Here is a 19724-nt window from a genome sequence, read left to right as displayed (position 1 = left end):
TGATCTCCCTCACTGAATGTCAGAAACCTCAAGTGCACGATTCTCCCTTGGATTTCTTTCTCTTGTCCTTAGTATGCCATGTGCCCTCTGTAATCCTCATTAATGGTCCTAAGGAACGGTCGTTGGGTGCTGTTCTTTCATCTCAGCTTGCTGGTTGTTGATTTGGGGCATTCAATTCAGTGCCGAGTCGTGGTGATGTTGACTTTGGCCGTATGGGGCTCCATAGCGGGGCTCTCGGTACTCCTCTAGGTCTTCTTTGAGGTCGTGAGGTGGTGACGGTGGAGGAATTGCTGTTCGGCCTTGAGCAGCCGTGACCACACCTTGGTGGTGGCCCAATTTGTTGATGGATCTTAGATCAACGCCGCTGGTTGGATCTCCCCTTCTTGGGTTTGCTCAGCCATTGTAAGGGATAGACATGGCCTTCTAGTATGGCCATCGAGGCGCTGGGTCATCATTCTCTTCCTGAACATCAAAATCATCAACGAGTGGCTCGAGCGGAGATTGAAGGCGATCAACTGCTACTTCCTTGCCGCTGGGGTGGCCAGCAAAGGCTCCCTTTGTGGTGATGTCCACCTAAAAAATTCTCCATCTTGTGTAGGAGGTGGTGGAGTGGTCCAATTGCGGAAAGGGGTCTCCTATTTTGCCAGGTGAAGCCGTGAGCCGATGATGGCTGGTGTCAACGCCTTGGTTGAGGCCTGCATAGCCCGCTACAACACTAGAAACAACGCCCGTGCCTTGGCTTGTAGGGTTTGCTGTGATTCTAGAAATGAGCATTGCATCGTGCCTATCATCTAGATTAAATCCATGAGTCCAGACGTCTTAGATGGTGAAGCGATCTCTCGCGAATTAGGACTTGGATCGATCTTGTCGAGAGGTGTCACTTTCGTCGCTACGAAGGTGCTTCGTGTGGATGTAAAGCCATGGATTAGGTGGCAGGCATGTTGGTTTGCGGAACGGTGGTTCTGATTCCAATGATATAGACCCATCTAGATGATGACAGAGGAAGGGATAATGGTGATGATTTAGAAAAAAAGAAGAGGGAGGAGGAGGTCTGCTCTAGGGGTCTAAGGGGAGTGGCGGTTGAAGGAGGGAGGAGGGCGACGATCTTAGTGGGCGACGACCTTGGCTTGAGAGAATGAGAGGGAAGGAGATCAGGCGACGAGAAGGAGACAAGTGGTAGGAGAAGTATCCACAATATTAAATTTATCTTTAGAATGTTGGATACTTTAAGTATCTCATACTCTCCAGATATTAGGTAATTTCTGCTTAGTTGGAAATGCTCCGATCAAGAATTATTCTCTAGCTCATATGATATTTCCAAATATGACATGATATCATCCATACTTATTAATAGTTACTTTCCCTATAGTAGATTGATCATGTAGCACTTTGATCTTTTTGACTTAAGAACTAGCTGAAATTCACTTTTAGCCATCTGCAGATCATTTTGTCTTTCAGAAAAAAGAATTCTATATGGCTATAGTTACTTTGTGCATCCTGTAAAAGAATTTTTATTTCCTTTCTATTACTTATTTCGCAGCATCTGCAGTATGATTTGAGATTCTTTTATCTGAAAAAATACCAGTTTGTTAAGTGAACTATAATGGCTGTGCTAATATGTTATGTTTCAGGTTTTGAAGGGTTTTCCAGTCATGAAGAACGAAAAGAACGTAAATCAGACTTTGAGATCTCAGAAGATGAGAGGCGTACGAGAATTGGCTCCCTGAAGAAGAAAGCTATTAATGCATCAACTAAAATCAGGCATTCTTTGAAGAAAAAGAATAGGAGGAAGAGTGATAGTCGAGTTATTTCTGTTTCAATTGAAGATGTACGGGATATTGAGGAGCTAGAAGCAGTTGATGCATTTCGTCAATCATTATTGCTGGATGAAATGCTGCCTGCAAAGCATGATGACTATCATATGCTGTTGAGGTACCATTATCTTCCTTTTAATATTTTGGCTTTGTAAATTCTGTTTTTATTGCTGACATCATTATGAAGACTCTTAACACTTGTCTGATAAGGCTTAAGTAGCAGCTAACAACATAACACATAACTCACTGTAAGACTTATGTCTATGGAAGATATTAGAAATTTTACATGCTGGTTAAATAATTATGGACGGTTTTCAGTACAGTTTGAATTTGTCATTCTTTTGTTCATTGGATTGAAAATATATTATTTATTTATTTGTTGGCGTATTTATTCTGTATCTATATCCTACTTTTAAGAATTTGCCATATCTCCATATTCGTATCACCATATTTTCATATCTCGTATCCGTAGCCGTGCTCAATATGTAAGAACTAACATATATTTTCTTATATTATCTTTTTCCTCTCCATTTGCTTGAGGCAGGGCAAGCAAAACTAAGCAAAAATAGATTCTTGTACCATTAATCATTTTGTATGGCTTTAATATCTCCTTTTCTTATTAAGGTTCAAGGTTTGTACTATTCAAAATTTCAAATATCTCATTTCTCACATTGATATGGTAGCATGTAAGTTGCTTCAACTGGGGCAGAAACTTTCTTAGATAACACGTACTTATTTAGTGGCATTTACTTCCACTAATTGTTGATTGTCTTTGTGGTGTTGAGCACTCTTGCAAGCTTATACACAAACAACAAAGGATCCGCCAGATTTTAGTTTGTCATAATTTAAAAAAATTATCAGTCCCTTAGTTGTATCTCTTTAGCCTAATCTTTGAAAAAACTGAAGGAGAGAAATTAAGTAAGGTGTTTGAGATAGAAAACATATTTTTTTAGTAACTACAAGTAAACTCTAAATCAAGTAACCTAATTTCCTTGGGATGTCTCCTTACATCTTACTACTGGGAATTGTATGACACAACTCAAAATCGAAGTCATGCTTGACCATGTACCTTAATACACTTGAGATATACGAAGCCTTAATTAATATTTTGATAAATCCTAAATAACAAGAATTTAATGATGAATATCTAACTCTAATAACTATAATCTAACAATAAAGAAAAAACTATATGCTATTATTGATGTGCCTCTAATTGTTATGAACCAGATCTGAACCGATCTAGATATAAGAAAATTATGATATTTTTGTGGCGGTAGCCTTAAAAGTTAGGTTTCTAAGAACTTTGGTTCTATGTAATCAGAGATGAGGATGAAAAGTTAAAAATAGAACAGTGAAAGTAGGTCCAAACAAGACAATTCGGTGGTCGTGGGAGGGTGGTGGACGACCAAGGATGGTGGTGGATAGTTGTATAGTATGGTGGCTCGTGGTGGAGGATGGTGGCTAGGATTTGGGTGTTTGAAGGTGGATCTAGGGTTACGATATACTTCTATGAAGATAAAGATGATCAAATGGTTATAAGAAAAGATAAAAACAATAAATTAAGTTGGCTAAACTTAAATTTTATTTCACGATAATAATCAACTCATGACCAATTCTATTTATAGAAGTAAAGTTTTAGCAGATCGGATTCATATACAGATTATCCGCTTTATTTAAAATTTAAAGCAATAAGATAAATCTAACTAACTAATTCAATTTAACTTGACTTGACAACTGACTTAACTCACGTGGTCGGATCGTGTCAATCTATCATGCTTTTGACACTTTGCCCTTAAGGTGACTGTCTTTCACCCTTTTGTACTCGTATAATTTGTCTTGCCAATCAATAGACTTAGGTTCATCCTTTTCGAGAATTTGAGTCCACCTAGGTATATGATGTGAGCTAGTTGACATCCTCTTGCATTTGTGACCGGAGGTAAATCAGTCCTCACAATAAAAACACAAGCTTTTCCTTCTGCTCCAAGTCATTGGGTACAAAGTGGTTATGAGTTGGGTTGAACTATCTACGCAAGCTGAGTTGAGGTAGATGCAGTCTCTAGTGGGCCATGAGCTTGCCTGCCTTTGTTCTCTCCTCCTTGCAGATCTAGTTCAACTGATTCAACTTGGATTTTATCAGAACAATTAGGGAGAATGCCTTATTAGACGTAATGGGCCTTAAAGCCTTGACCTCATCCTAGATGTCAGGCCTAAGCCAACTAATGAAGGTACTCTTTAGGACTGAGTTAGATCAGTTAGTGACCCAGTTATAGATCTGTTCGAACTCTTCCCGATGGGTTCAAAGTGTTGTTGACTGAGTTAGCTTAGTCAACATGGCCTAAAAGTCCTCGTTTGGCTACTTAGTGAGATCATCAAATCATATTTCATAGTGTCAATTTCATTATAAATGTTTTTCTTATCATGTGAATGAGATTTTTGATAATGTATTAGTCTAGAAATAGTTTCTCTATGAAAAATCTATTGTGTATAGCTTCTCATAAATCCATAATATAATAGATACTCATGTACAACATTCTCCTCCCTCCAAAACAAAAAATTAGAGCATTATTTACGTAGGCATAGAATCATATCCTCCATAGATACATTTTGAAAAGCAAATTCAATGAATTTTGTTATTTCATTTTCATACTCGACACTAACATACAATATTGACACAAAAATGTATAATATTTCTAGAAAATCTATGACAAAAGTAATTTCCAACTTTAATAGGTTATAATCTATTTACCTTGACTTATTGATCCAAATTCTTATCCATAAGTGTTACTGAGGTATTTATATACTCAATGGTCATAGCTATTAAAAAAGTAAATATATTAGCATCTAGAGAAACAAGAAAGTAACCATTAAATATTATTTTTTCTCTCCTTAATTTTTGGCTAAAATTTCTGTCCAAATGAGAGAAAATACTTCTCTCCTCTAAATTTTTTGTCAAATTAATTAATTCCAAAAATTGCTGCAATGCTCAAGAAAGATCATAATCATGATAAGAAGAATGCATTCCTAGAATTACAAAATCTACAAATTCTAGAGAAAGCCTTCATGATAATGTAACCGTGTAAAGGTAAGGTAGAACTCTAATTATCAAGCATATTCTATGACAATAAACTAATGATATCAAATGGTCAAATTTAAAGCTACTGGCTTATTATTACCTTCTCAATTTATTCCTTAGCTTAATAATAAAAAATACCAGTCATATAATTTAATTCTCAAAATTGGTTTGCTATTCCATGCAAAAAAAGACTATAGACGATGCCTATTAAACTAAATAATATCTTATTTAAATAAAAATGTTTGCAATAATTACTCAGAGAAGATAAAGGAGGTGGAGCGTTGATGTGAAGATGACACATTGACGAGAAGACAACAAACGCGGCACGTCGAAGGAAAGAAGTCTAGCCAAAGTGTCGATATGAAGATGATATTTCCAAAGTATTGAAGTGAAAATGAAAAATATCGAGCATCAAAAGAAAGATGAACTCTTGGCGATGCGTCACAGTGAAATGATGCTAGCTAGTCAAAATGGAGATCGGGATGCTAGGTCAAAACGGGATAGATTAGTAAATATTCAATGTTGCGGCAGTTGTCGGAGGGTGGCGAACGACTAAGGGTGGGGGTGGACGACTGTAGAATAAAATGGCTCGTGGCGGAGGATGGTGGCTAAGTGCTTGAAGGTGGATTTATGGTTACGATCTACTCCTATGAAGATAAAAACGATGTAATGACTATAATAAAAGATAAAGACAATAAAAATAAATTGACTAAGCTTACGTTTTATTTCACGATAACAATCAACTTATGACCGCTCCTATTTATAAGAGTAAATTTATAGCGGATCGGATGCACATGCAGATTATCCGTTTATTTAAAATTAATGCAATATGGTATCTAACTAACTCAATTTGACTCGACCTAACTCAACTGACTCGATTGACTTAACCCACATGGTCGGATTGTATTACTAATTAAACTAAAATAATGGATGGTTAGAATAAAATGTCTAATACTATCTAATGATAAAATAGTAAAATCCTAAGTGGAGGTAAGGATTCCAGTGCATCTTACTTAGTTGTCACGTTGGCCAATATCTAAAATATTAGAAGAGGATTCTCATGAGCCAATAACTATAACTCAGTGAGTGGAATCCACTCAAAAGCTAAATAAATCAAAACTTTATAATTTTAAATAAATTCAATTCCAACGATACAAAATGACATTTTTACTAAGCATGTTTATAACAATAGTAATAATATCAACATGGGTAATAATGATGTAAATCATAATTCATAACACGCTTCGTATTAATATGTTGAAATTATCTTAATATTAACAATGCCATATGTCTTAATTGGGTCAATGCTCTGTGAATCCACATCAATTAGAAATTACCTCAAGATTGCGTTCGAGTCCTTTTCTCATAACAGATCCAGTTAGGATTACCGGAAGGTGTCACTATGTGATAAGCTCACCCTGTCTCTTCTACTGATCGTTAAGAGAGATTAGAGTCACTGTGTAAATTTTTTTGATTGAATCAGGGACTATTCTCTAACCTCGTCAGAGTTATCTAAGAAAGTCAGCGCAGTGATCTAAACTAGGATTTTTTTTTTCTAGACTTTCTTCTAGAGTTTTAAGTAGACTTGAGTCATAACAGAATGTCGGAAGAAATCTATGTCGGGATTGTTTTCTGAGTATACCAAATATCAATTATATTTTTTTAGTAATATTCTTGGTTACTAAAATCAACAATTGTGCCAGTGGCACGTGCCGTGCCGTGCTACCATTGGCACGCCTCTATATACCAGTGGCATGCTATAGTATTTTTAATTAAATTTTTAGGATATTTTGAGATGTTTTTATGTCTTCGGTATGTCAATCATTGGTTTTTGATTTAAATATATATACTAAGACCTACATTTAGTGCTTTTTCTTTAGATTATTTTTGTAACTAAACTATTTATTGAAGATAAAATAACAATTAAATATAAATATTATTCAACACATAATATGATTGAATACATTCATTGAAACTAATATTAATGATTAAACACTCTATAATATAATCGAATATTTCATAATATAATTAAACATATAATAAGTTAATAACATCCAACACATAATATTAATTGATAATAGTTCAATAATTAAAAATAATATCTAGTTGAATGTAGAATGATGAGGATGATCAAAGATTTAATTGCTAGCATAAGCATAACACGAGAATATTGTATTAAATACTGTTAATATTTTTCAAAACTAATCCACTGATAGTATTACTTGTTGTAATGTCTCACAAAGTTTTCATACAAATAAGAATTTTATAATTTTCTTATGATATGATATGGATATTGAACATGCATTGGAATGATTGGCACCGACACAGGCACATGCACACTATAAATATATGTAAATTGTGAATTTGGAGTAGAATAAGGATGTTGTAGCTCTGGTGCATGTGATTGATATGATGGTATAATAATAATTGTGTTTAACACTTCATGAGAGTTTTAGAAATATTTAAAATAGTTGATGGATGCTAATAAGAAAAATATAAAAAAGAAATAAGATTAAATGAATAAACATGATAATTACATGATTTGATTGAAAATTAGAGAATGACAAACAAAAATTAGGCATGAGTTATTCCAAACATGACAATTGAGTTGTCATTCCAAAATTAACAAAAGTTAATTGATGGAAATAAGAAAAAGTTAAAAAAATACGCTCTGCATGTTATATCATATTTGTTAAGAAAATGACTAAAGTTGGTTTGATAATGATTGATGGAAATAGAAAAAATTTAAAAGAAAGAACTCCACATGACGTAATGATCGGCACACGATTGTGCCGAATGGCACTCATCCGTGTCGGTCAGCATGACTCGACATGAGATTGTGCCATTGGCACAGGGCCATTCATGATTAAAATTGCTATTTTGTATGAAGTATAATAATGTACTGAGTCATTTATTTTGCACACAAAAATATAATATGTTACACATAGATAAATACATGATTTGATAAACATGAAGTACAAGACGAGTAAATATGTGAGCGAACTCATTCACCTAAGTCTAAATAAAATGATTGAAATCTTTAGTCCACATGCTAACAATCACCACCTTTAATAATGAATAAATAATATAATTTTAATATAACTATTATCATAATTTTTTAAAATTGAAAACTAATTAATTTTTTAAAGTGGGCTAAATTAAGCCCAAAGAGTTGGGCTGGACTGTAGTTGGTCCGTAGCTAACTCAAAACAATAAGTGGGTTAGGCTTATGGCCCAAAACCCATTAACACCCGGGTTGGGTAGCGGCTAACCAGAGCCCATCAAACCAAAATTAAATGGATTGGGCTTAAAGCCCAATTCCACAATCTTATTTTATTAGGTTGTATTCTTTGGATTCATGATCTTATTTTATTACTGATGACGTCGCATCACCCAAAAAAATAGGCATTTGTATTCTAACCTATGAAACTTTAAATTTAATATGAAGGATGGGAGAGGACTGATCGGTGAGTTGTAGAGTAGTCTTCGATTGCTCAGGCAGTGCTCCGACATTCTAATTCGATGGTGGGTGCTCCGACGAGAAAGAAAGAGAGAAAGCGAGCGAGATAGAGGACGGTGCAAGGGTAAAAGAATAAGGTTTGAGTTTTGATTTATATGGTAGGTTTCAAATTTTTATTTGGGATCTGACTTGGATTCGGAGTGGCCAAAAATCTCGTTGCTATCTTGTCGCTGCGTAACAGCGAAGGAGAGGGAAGGGGGTGCACGTGCAAGCCTTTTTTCTTTTTCCGGTTCTTGCATTTTATGTTGGATGAGCCCGTGTGTCCTCCATGAGGCAGTTTGACTACAATAGTTTGACAAGGAGATAGAGCAGAAGGAAAGGAGAGGTAGAATAATGGGTTGTCGATGAGGTAAAGGATTGAGAGAGGAAGTGGAGGAATGGGAGAGGGAGAGGAAGAGGGATTAAGACAAATGTGGATTAGGTTTCATTTATGGCCAAAGGTAGAGGTGATTAGGAGAAGAGCAAGAAGATTAGGGTATCGAGTCAGGTTAGAGACTTAGAGTTTGACCTAATCCAACTTGACCAAGAACTCTTTATCATTGATTATAATGGATTTGAGGGGTTGTTGGACTGAACTTGGACGCAAATTGAAGCCAGATAATTGTGCTTATGAAATCAGATGGCATTCAAAGTTGGAAACCTCAATGCAGAGGTCAAACAACTGGGTTGGGTGTGTTATGAGGCTACTAATGCGCAACAGTGCAAATTGCACCCTTTAAAGCCTTAATTGATGAACCAAACTCGATCGTCTTTTCTTGATAGGAGTAAAGCAGATAACTTGAACCTATTATAAATGTTAAAATCAGATGGGCAAAAAATGTAAAATCCCAATGCAGGTCAAACGACTAAATTGGGAATGTAACAAGGCACTACTGAGGTTAGTCCTGGAAGCTGGTGTCAAAAGATGTGTGCATGCCACTTACAAGTAGTGCACTTTGCTTCTTTTAATATCTTGTTCAATGAACCAAATAAAATCCTCTATTCTTAATAGGAGTAAGGCGATCCTTTTCTTCTATAAAAGGTAAAACATATACCACAAAAATGAGAACATTAGGTGTTTAACTGAAAAGCACATTTAGTAATTATATGATTTAAAAAACAAATAACTGATACAATGCATCCATAGGAGTTATTACCAATTTGGTTAAATCCTTGTAGTTGCCACCCCCAACACTTTGTTGTTTATAACAAACTTATGACCTCTAGCGTTTTTTGAGACTTGTTGATTTCTGTCTCTATTGTTAACCAAGATTGGAGTTCTCAATTAGCAACACTTCTGTTGCTTTTTCCTTATCTTCCTCTGTCTTTTCCTTAAGTGGATTTCATAGCTAAGATTTTGATCATCCCATTCCCACCTACTTCAACTTAAAATTAGGCCGGTGGAAGATTTTGTTGCTCTGTAGACTTTTGAATACTTGAAATATATTTTTAGTTGTCTTGTCACAATTTGTTTAGTCCATAATTGACATGCATCCACTGATTGTGACTAGTATTATGACTATCTGCTATATTCCTAATCTCTAAATTGCATGCCATCCTATTATCCAAGTATTAACTATTTAACTCTTGACTGGTGTTGTATGTTTATGTCCTTTACCATTTATTCTCCATGAATTAAGAATTCTTAGGACTAATAATCTCTCTTCTTGTTAACAATTTTCCTTGTCTCTTCAAATCTATGCAATTCAATAAATGACAATTAATGAGTTTTACATTCTAGCAAGCACTCAGGTTTGTTTTGGATGCCTTTGTGGAAAACAGTATCCCATTTTCTTTTTCTGTATACTCATGCTTGATTTTGTACAGTTTCTATTTTACATCCCCAGCTCATATGTCCTTCCTGATATTTGTGTTTACATGCACATCTGTTTAGCTTTTTTGTGTGGTGTGCATGTCCAAGAGAGCCTTTGATCTTTTCTGGCTTATTGACTATTGTGGCGTTGCCACCGCAATAGTTAAATCAAGTTACGTCCTCTAGGTTGTTGGGCTGTATATCTCTTTCTCAAAGCTGAATAAGTGAGAAAAAGCTGAAACTTTCAATACCCATCTTTTTCTTTATTATAACACATTTACCTTATATTAGACATTAGCTTTGAATCATCAGATGTTATTTCTCCAAAACAACTATAATATTGTATCTGATGCGGTTAAAAATTTGACTTCTTTAGATTCTTGAAAGCAAGGAAGTTTGATATTGAGAAAGCAAAGCACATGTGGGGTGAAATGCTTCAATGGAGGAAGGAGTACGATGTTGATACTATTGTTGAGGTAGCTTCTTTTTTTCTAATCATGCAAAAGATATAAAATGCAGATCTTAATTTATTCTAACATCAAAATTATAACTTGAAATCAGAAGCATCTAACTCTTCTTTAAATCATATTTGGAGATGTCCATGGATATCATGGATCCCAAAATCGGCTGATTTTGAGTCGGATCGGCCATAACCGATCTCGATTAGATCGGTTTCGGTTCGGTTTTGGCTGGTATCAGTTGGTTTCAACCAATATAGGTCGGTATCAGCCTATTTGGGCCAATTTTGGCCGTATTGGACGGTATCGGCCAATTTCGGCCGTATCGGTAGAAAATAATATTATCGGCTGAAATTAATTTTTTTAAGATTCAGGTCGAATCTAAAATGTATCTAACCTAGGAGATATTAATAATTGATGTCATCAATTGCTTTCTTTTCAAATTTTTAGTTTTTACTCTCTATCTCTCAAACACACTTCCTCTCACTCTCACACTTCACCGAGTTCATTTAGCGGCTATTTCGACGAGCCTTTTTGGCTAGTCTACACTTTTGGTGAACTCAGATGATTTTGTTTTTTTTTCACCCACTTTTTAACTCTTTTTTTTCTTATGGCTATAGAACAACAGTAAAAAGAGATCTCTTTCTTCATGTTGTTTTGCAGTTGTAATTTATGAATATAAAAATTTGTCTAATTCAAGTCGAAATTCATTACAATTTTGAATTAGTTTTTTCTTTAGTTTTTAAAGTTCATATGTGATTAATTTTTATTTCTTCTTTTTCTTTTAACTTTTATAAATTTTTAGAAAATTTTCTGCAATTTAAATATTATTTATAATTTTACGAAATCAAAAGTAGTTCGATCCGATACAGGCGGCCGATACGGCCGATAAGTATCGTTTTTTTTAACGGCCGATCTCAATCTTAATACCGAGTTTCGAAACCTTGATGGATATGGAAAGCATGTTGCAAAATTAATTTGTGAAGTAGTTAATTAAGAAGTGGTACTGCACACATAGTGAAGCTTGTTTAAGTTAGACCTAGAAAATGTCTTCTTTTACAAAACTTACGACACTTCATTTTCATATTTGTTTGATTAATTTCTTTGCGATTTACAAATTGCTTTTTTTTTTTTTCTAACGAAGAGGAAAATGATCCATATAGCCAACCCCAAATAGTTGGAATTCACTGCTTGTCATTATTGTTGTTGTAGTATGGCTCAGTCCGATTTTAAAGATTAAGCTGTAGGGTTTAGTGTTCTCCTAGAGGATCAATAACCTCTTCTCTTACTAGATGTTGGCCACATATGTATTTACTAATTACTGGCATGCCATGTCTTAGAATTTTTAAGGAAGATTCATCCGGATGCAACCCTTGGATGTGCAACTGCAGGAAGTTTTAATTGAGATATGCTAGGCCTACTATTCTATACATTTTGAATTGGGTCAATTGCAGACATATTGGAATTCCAAGGATAACATTTTGTTTAGGTAGCAAGAATACATGTGGTAGGCAAGGATTGCCTTCCTGGTGACCGGTATGGCAAGAGTATAGGCTCCACCATTGGCCCCATGCAAGAGGAGAGAAATATAGGAGAAAGAGAGAGGGAGATTACTAACTGTGCTGTTGCCTACGTCATTCTGTTGCCGTCGCACGATGATCTCTCATCCGCCCGTACCCTAGGTGATTGGAGAAGACGATGGAATTGGAGAAAAATGGAAATGTGTTGAGGAAAATAAAGAATCTTCATTGTGGATTCTTTTAATTCCAACCCATTTGCCATCATCTTCTTCGTTGTCATGTAGGGCACGTGAACGATGGAGAGGAATGTGATGGTGTGGCATCGCCATCAATAGGAAGTTCTTGAAATGCATGGAGTTCTAGAATGCGGGGGACTATCCATATGTGATTCTTTAATTTCATAATGGATAAGAGTTGTACAATGTGGAGAATGGAGAGAAGCTGACAAGTTGTTACATTGAGATAGTTCTCGACTCTCGCTTACTATTTCAATCAACTAAATTATTTCAAATTCAGTTATAACCTAGTACTAGTGGTTGTCTCCTTTTGTCAAAGTATTTTTGTTATCTTCTTTCCAGTTAAAAGAATCACTAAACTCTATATCTTATACAATTCTACATTGTTGCAACTTGTGGACTTTCTGTAATTTCCAAAAGAATTATTGCATAAAGGAAATAAAAGGATGAGTTGTTCTCTATTGAGCTAATACATTATTAATATATATTCTGATACAAGGGCACCTGGTTCAAGAGGATCCTACGAACGTAAGTTACGGGATTCTTTTGAAATAGCTAAATGGAATATATGCCCTTGCTTCTAATTGGCCATTTTATCATCTCTATATCTAAAGGAAGTAATGGGTATCCTAGTGGATAAGGCTCATGTGCAATGAGGGCAGGACCCACATTGCAGGAGCCATTGTTCTATGATGCACATTTGCTTACTTCATGCTATTAAAAACAAAGTAAGAGAAAAACATTCAGAAAACATATATGCCTACTTGTATATTGAAAAGTCCCAATCTGTTAATGCTCAGGGGAATTATGCTAATCCAATGTTTTAATTGGTCATGCGCTTGGCTTAGTAGGTTCTAGAGAATTATGTTGATAATTTCTCTCGAAAAAATATGGAAATTTAACTTTTCATAAGGGCATGCTTGGTTGTTGATGTGAGGGAAGTGAAGCGGTTATTTTCTGGAACTGCCCCACTTTCCTTTTATTTGGTTGCAGGAAGTGAATTAGGAAGTGATTTTTCTTACTTTCCCTAAATCATTGGACCTTCATATTTTTAACCCAATATAAAATTTAAAAGTGTATACATGGTAAGGAACTTTGGAGGGACATAGATGTAACAAAAACACTTCTTTTTGTCTTTGAAGTCCTACCTTCTATTTGTCACTTTTCTCAACTGATCAATAAAAAAAAGAGAAGAAATTCCCAGTTCCAAACTCACACTTGTTCTCACCAAACACTTAGAAGTAATAACTTTATGTTAGGAATTAAGTTTCCTAGGAATTTCCACTTCCCAAGATCACTTTGATTTTCATTTTTTGCAACAAAAAACATCCCCTTTGTTGTCCAAACCAAGAATCTTTTGATGTTAGTCTCATAGTTTGCTAAGAAAATCTTTTGTCACGTTGCTCCATTATTTTCCATAACCTATTGCCCTTATCCTATTTGGTCCTTTGGGCAAGTATTCCCTTACTAGCCAAATAATCGACAAGAGAACTACTTCTTAGTATATAGAATGAAATAAGAGATAGAGGTGAAGAGAAGGGTAGTGCGGTAAAGGAGGCGGACTAGGCCAAAGAGATGGAGGGAGAAAGGCAGAGGATGGGAAGTACAGGAGAGGAGAAAAATGGCTTTCCTAATCCTACTTAATCCTAAAGCTTTGGTAATTTAAAAGTATGTTTGGTTGCCAAAAAGTGAGGAAAATGAAGTAATCTTAGAAAGTATAAGTTTTTAGGGGCTTACTTCTTAACAAAAACTTTTCACTTCTTAATATTTGGTGAGACAGAGTATGAGATTGAAACTGTGAATTTTTTTACTTTTTATTGTTTAGTTGAGAAAAATAAAAAATAAAATTTAGAACTTCAAAACAAAAATAAAAGAATTTGTTTACATCTGTACCCCTCTAAAGTGATTTATTTTTATTCATACCCTTTTGAAATTTAACTTGTGTATACTGTATATCACTTTAAAAGTCGTAGATTTGAATGTATACTCTTCATGCTAGTTTTTAATAAATATAAGTTAAAATCAAGGTTCTAAAAATTGGTATCGAGATTGGGATTAGCCGTCCGAAAAAACGATACGTATCCGCTGTATCAGTCATATTAGCGGTCCGCATTGGATCAAACTATTTCTTAATTACCTAAAATTCTAAATGTTATTAAAAAATGCAGGAAATTTTTTAAAAATTTAGAAAAATTAACAAGAAAGGAAGAAAATGATAATTATTTACTATGAAGCCCAAAAACTAACAAATCTATTAACTTACTAATAATTAGCATTTTTTATAATTTTTTTTTTGTTTCTTCTCTCTCCCTTCTCTTTCTCTCTCTCTCTCTCACTCTTCCCTCTCCTTATTGTCGAGGCAAATCTTTTATTTATTTATTTTTTATTTCTTCTCTCATTTCTCTATCTTCCTCTCTCTCTCTCTCTTCCTCCCGCTCTCTCTCTTACTATTGCAAGGCAACATTTTTTCTGATTCTTTTCATCTCTCTGTCCTTTCTCTTTTCCCTCTCTCTCTCTCTCACTGTCCACTCTCTCTCATCACTCTATCTCACTCTATGTTACTATAGTAGAGTTTCTGTTGCAATAACAGAGATGACGGAGAAGAAGAGAGAGAGAGAGGAAAGAAAGAAAGAAAGGGAGAGAGAGTAGAGAGGGGGTTTGCCAGATTCAAAGAGGGTAGAGAGAGAAAGATAAGGCGTCAGAGAGAGAGAAGGGAAAACAAAAAAATAAAAATAAAAATAAAATATTAACCCGAGGTCGCCGGAGGTCGAGCTCGTCGGATCTTGGTCAAAGGATGTCGCTAATTGGGAAGGAGAGTAGAGAATGAGAGAAAAGAGAGAGAAGTGGAGAACCCGTATCAATTATAATTGATGTGTGTATTATCTTTCTTGGATCCAATTAGTATCAATGGAAAAATATCCGTATTGGGCGGGAATGGCCGGTATGACGGATCTTGACCTGATACAGATCGGGTGTCGACCATGGATCCATTTCGGCCGATTCGACTCGGGATCAGCCAAAACTTGGATCCATGGTTAAAATCTTTAGTACTTAAAATATAAAGACATAAATATCATTAAAAAATAAGGGTATTTTTGTCTTTATTGTTAAATTGATGAAATTTTAAAGATTAGTTTTGTTGGAGTCATTTTAGAAGGGTATACATCTAAATTTTTTTTTTTTTGAAATAAAATAGTATGAGATATTTTAGGAACTTAGTGGTCACATGCTTGCATATGACTGAGAATTAAAGCTGGGAAGTAGACTCTCTCCTTTGAGAGAAAATGTATTTGGCCAAAAATAAGGAAGTCCTACGATCTAGGAGAAGTTAGACAAGTCACTTCGTAACTCACTTTCTTAAACCAAACAAAGAACAGTTTATGAAATTACCCACTTTACTTCCCTACAACCAAATACCTCCTGAGTTAATAGGGCTTGCAAGTTGGGGTAGTAAGATCCTGAATCAACCGACTTGAGGTCAAAATCTATTAAGTTAACTGTGTTTTGTGTTTAGGTCGGGTCGGGTTGGCCAATTCAAGCTCAAACCTGACTTAACAACAAACCCTTTTATCTTTCTCCTCTCTTCTTCTCTCTATAGTACACATAACAATTGCTTTTTACTCTTCCCTTTTCTCCATCTTTCCTTTACCACCATTGCTCTTGCCCTATAGTTGGTCTTCGCTCTTGTACTTATGCCTTTTCCTCCTCTTTGTCCATCATAATTGCCACACTGGGCAACACGACCCATGGTGCTTGATATTTTTTGTGCCCTTAAGCTGTTGGCACAAGGTGTGAGACAATTCACTAAACTTGGTTAACTTAAACTGAAACTATATATAACATATTGCTCAATTTGTAAATAGAAACTTGAAAAAACTTGGCTCAATTTGTAAATAGTGAAAATAGAGGGTGTGAATCATTATATTAATTAAAGGTAAGGTTGGACCGTTGGACACAATGCTTCTAAGAATATTTGATTTAGGGATATCTTTATCAGATCTAAGCTAAAGCATAGATAATTTTTGTCTGACTTCCAAGTTGAAGTAGAAAATATTTAATGTGACATCAATTCTCAATCTTTCAAGTTTTTTTTTGAGTTAAATTGGATCTGACATGGTGCAATGACAATTTTGGGTTCAGTTGATTAATTGGGCTAGTCAATTGTCAAGGTTGGTTAGCTGAAGTTGTGTGGGTTGTTCATACTGAACTAATTAAGCAATCTGCTTAATTTAGGTTAACAATGGCCATGCCACAGGCACGGACCGTGCCGTAAAAGGAGGGAAAAAAAGTAAGGGATACTCACCTTCGCCTTCGCCTTCGCTGTTGCCGTTGCCGTTGCCGTCGCCGTCACCAATCGCTGCTTGCCGCTTGCCGCTCGCCTTCGTCGTCATCATCACCATCGCCCGAGTTCGTGTTGGTTAAGTTTTTAACCGATAACCCTATCTCTCTTTCTCTTTCTCCTCCCTCGGGCTAGGGCACCCGACGCGAGCTCGGGCGATGGCAAGCGGCGATCAGCGATTGGCAATGGGTAGTTCGACGACAAGATCGATGGCGAGCGACGAAACTATTAGGAGGGGCGCCATGCAGCACCCCTCATGCTACGTGCCGGTCGGCATGGACATCCATGATTTAGGTTAAGGTTTGGTTTAAAGTTAAGTCAAAGGTTAGATTTCATATGCGAAGAAAAGGAAATATAGACATCTTGGGAACACTTATCTAGCATAACATATATATATATATATATATTAATTAAGGTTCATAAGATACTAGTACTAGATACTTTTATTAGTAATAAACTAGTACAAGGTAGAGTAGCTACTATTTAGATAATATTTAGAGAATGATCTTCATCAAAATCCTATCCATGAACATGAAGATTATAATCATATTATTTCCCTAGGCATACACATTTCTGGTGCTTGTACGATGCATATGAGGTCCATTATGTGGTATATGTGGTCATTGCATATGCAATTGTCTTGCTTATAGGGACCACACAATGCATATGCAGGAAATATATCCACTACACTTATGTTGCTGCATAGGCGACAAATAAACCATCTTTTTAAATTATGGATGGCAATGTTCCTTAGTTTAATTCGGTGGGGCCACAATTTGGGGGAGTTGATGACCATTTGGAACTCTTGAGTTTTTGAATCTAAAGGAGTCCCAATTCTATTCGAAACCGTGAACAACCCTAGCCTAACCAATTGAAGGCATAGAGCTCAGTGACCAATTTATCGGAATCTACTTATTGCATGGGAAAGCCATTATTTAAGATCCAAACCCTAGAAAAAACCATTCTGTTAAGCATAATAATCTAATGAAACAAGGAGATAGAAGTGAGCCACTCAAGGAAGTATCTGCATCCCTTCTCTTCTTAGCTTGCTTTTGCATATTTAGAGCATTTTATGGGCCATACCTATCAACTGATTGACAGTTAAGTTGCTCCATAATACTTGTTTAGACTTTAGACCATAGAGCTATTGAACGTGTCACTAGATTTTGCATTTTGGCTTCTATTTTGAAGGAAAATTGGTAACCTTCACCGTCTCTTTATGTGATATGTGCTTTCCTTATTATTTCTGCCTTCCTTTTTGGAAAACGTCAGCTATTTTATTGTACCTATAAAAATGGATAAATTCTACTGTGTAGATGGTAGTATATCTGTTGGTTTAATAAAATCCCTTAATGTGATGAACAATACAGTTTATCTTGTAAAAGAATGTCGTCGCCCAGGGGTATAATATAAATAACCCAAATTCGCGCCAGCTTGGCTCTAATTTGGTTGAACACAAGCTTGAGGTTGGCTTGGGGTCAAGATGAGCCCAGTAATATGGGCTCGAGCTTGACTCGCATTATTAAGCTAGCTCGTCTAGGCTCAGGATTGCTCAATTCCGAACCTGTTCTATTCCTATTAAGCTAACTAGCCTAGTAAGAAAAAACCACTTAAATATTGGAAACACTCGGATTTGAATCCGGGTTACCTTTTATGAGCAAAGCGCTCTAACCTACTGCACCACTACACATTTGTGTAAATTATTGAACAGAAAATATTAAGATTCCAAGTATCATGATCGGGATTGGGATCAGGATAGGCCGTCCGAACAAATGATATGTATCAGTTGCATCGACATATATTTTAAAATACAAAAATTCTAATAATAAACAGTAATAATAAGATATACAAATATAAATTACTCATATAAAGTCTAAAAACTAAAAAAAAATTTATTTTCTCAATCTCCATCTCTCTCCTCCTTTCTCAATCTCCATATAAAGTCTAAATTGCTTGTTTAATTTGTCTCACTATTTTGATGTTATTGATCCTCAACTTACCTCTAAATTTTGGGGAGAATGCCCTATATTAGGTATTAACTACACTTCCCATGAAAGATGTACCTCTGTATTTTGCTTCTGCTGTTATGTTGTGCAATAGGCCTCTTGTTTCAAATTATTATTTCGACAGCTTTGATGTTGATTGTGACCTGATGTAGGATTTTGAGTACTCTGAGCTAAATGAAGTTCTGCAATATTATCCACATGGTTACCATGGTGTTGACAAAGAGGGAAGACCTGTTTATATTGAAAGGTTGGGAAGGGTTGATCCCAACAAACTCATGCAAGTAACCACAATGGATCGATATGTAAGGTACCATGTAAGGGAGTTTGAGAGGAGCTTTTTAACCAAATTTCCGGCTTGCTCTATTGCTGCCAAAAGGCACATTGATTCAAGTACAACCATTCTTGACGTTCAAGGCGTGGTATGTTGCCCCATAATTGGAGTTACAAAAGAAGTGTGACTGTTCATTTTTGAAATAATCATGTCAATTACTCGTATGATGCTTTTGACTGCTCTATAGGGTTTGAAGAACTTCAGCAAGACTGCCCGGGAACTAATTATGCGGCTTCAAAAGATTGACAGTGATAACTACCCAGAGGTTTGTGATTTGCATTTCTACTCTTTGCTTCAACTTGGACCCAGGTTGCTGTACTTAGATTTGTCTGACAAATCTTTCCTGAATGTTTCCTGCAGACATTATACCGAATGTTTATCATCAATGCTGGCTCAGGTTTTAGGCTGTTGTGGAACACTGTGAAGTCTTTCCTTGACCCAAAAACTACTTCGAAAATTCATGTAAGCTGTTGAATTTCGTATGAAGACAAGTTCCATCTAGAGATTCAAAATTGTATATTAAACTGCTTCTCGAATTTCTTTTAAGGTTCTTGGGACTAAATACCAAAGTAAGCTGTTTGAAGTAATTGATCCCAAGTAAGTGCTGTAGCATTTGATCATCTTGGTTGTATAAC

General features: G+C 35.6%; 1 protein-coding gene across 3 annotated transcripts in view; it reads left to right on the top strand.

Annotated features, from left to right (window-relative positions):
- The window catches only part of LOC140785944 (phosphatidylinositol/phosphatidylcholine transfer protein SFH8-like), a 39161-nt gene that overhangs the window by 3305 nt on the left and 16132 nt on the right, over nt 1-19724 (top strand). For all 3 annotated transcript variants that reach the window (XM_073134093.1, XM_073134073.1, XM_073134082.1), the window contains exons 3-8: nt 1632-1932; nt 10576-10675; nt 18911-19177; nt 19277-19354; nt 19450-19551; nt 19637-19686. In XM_073134093.1, the coding sequence (XP_072990194.1) occupies nt 1632-1932; nt 10576-10675; nt 18911-19177; nt 19277-19354; nt 19450-19551; nt 19637-19686 (898 nt within the window). The remainder of the gene's footprint in view (nt 1-1631; nt 1933-10575; nt 10676-18910; nt 19178-19276; nt 19355-19449; nt 19552-19636; nt 19687-19724) is intronic.

The sequence above is a fragment of the Typha latifolia genome, chromosome 1 (assembly GCF_019914945.1).
Source record: "Typha latifolia isolate L0001 chromosome 1, TyphaL0001v2, whole genome shotgun sequence".
NCBI classification, from domain to species: domain Eukaryota; kingdom Viridiplantae; phylum Streptophyta; class Magnoliopsida; order Poales; family Typhaceae; genus Typha; species Typha latifolia.
Note: the sequence above shows the minus strand (reverse complement) of the source record. Positions and strands in the feature narration are given on the sequence as shown.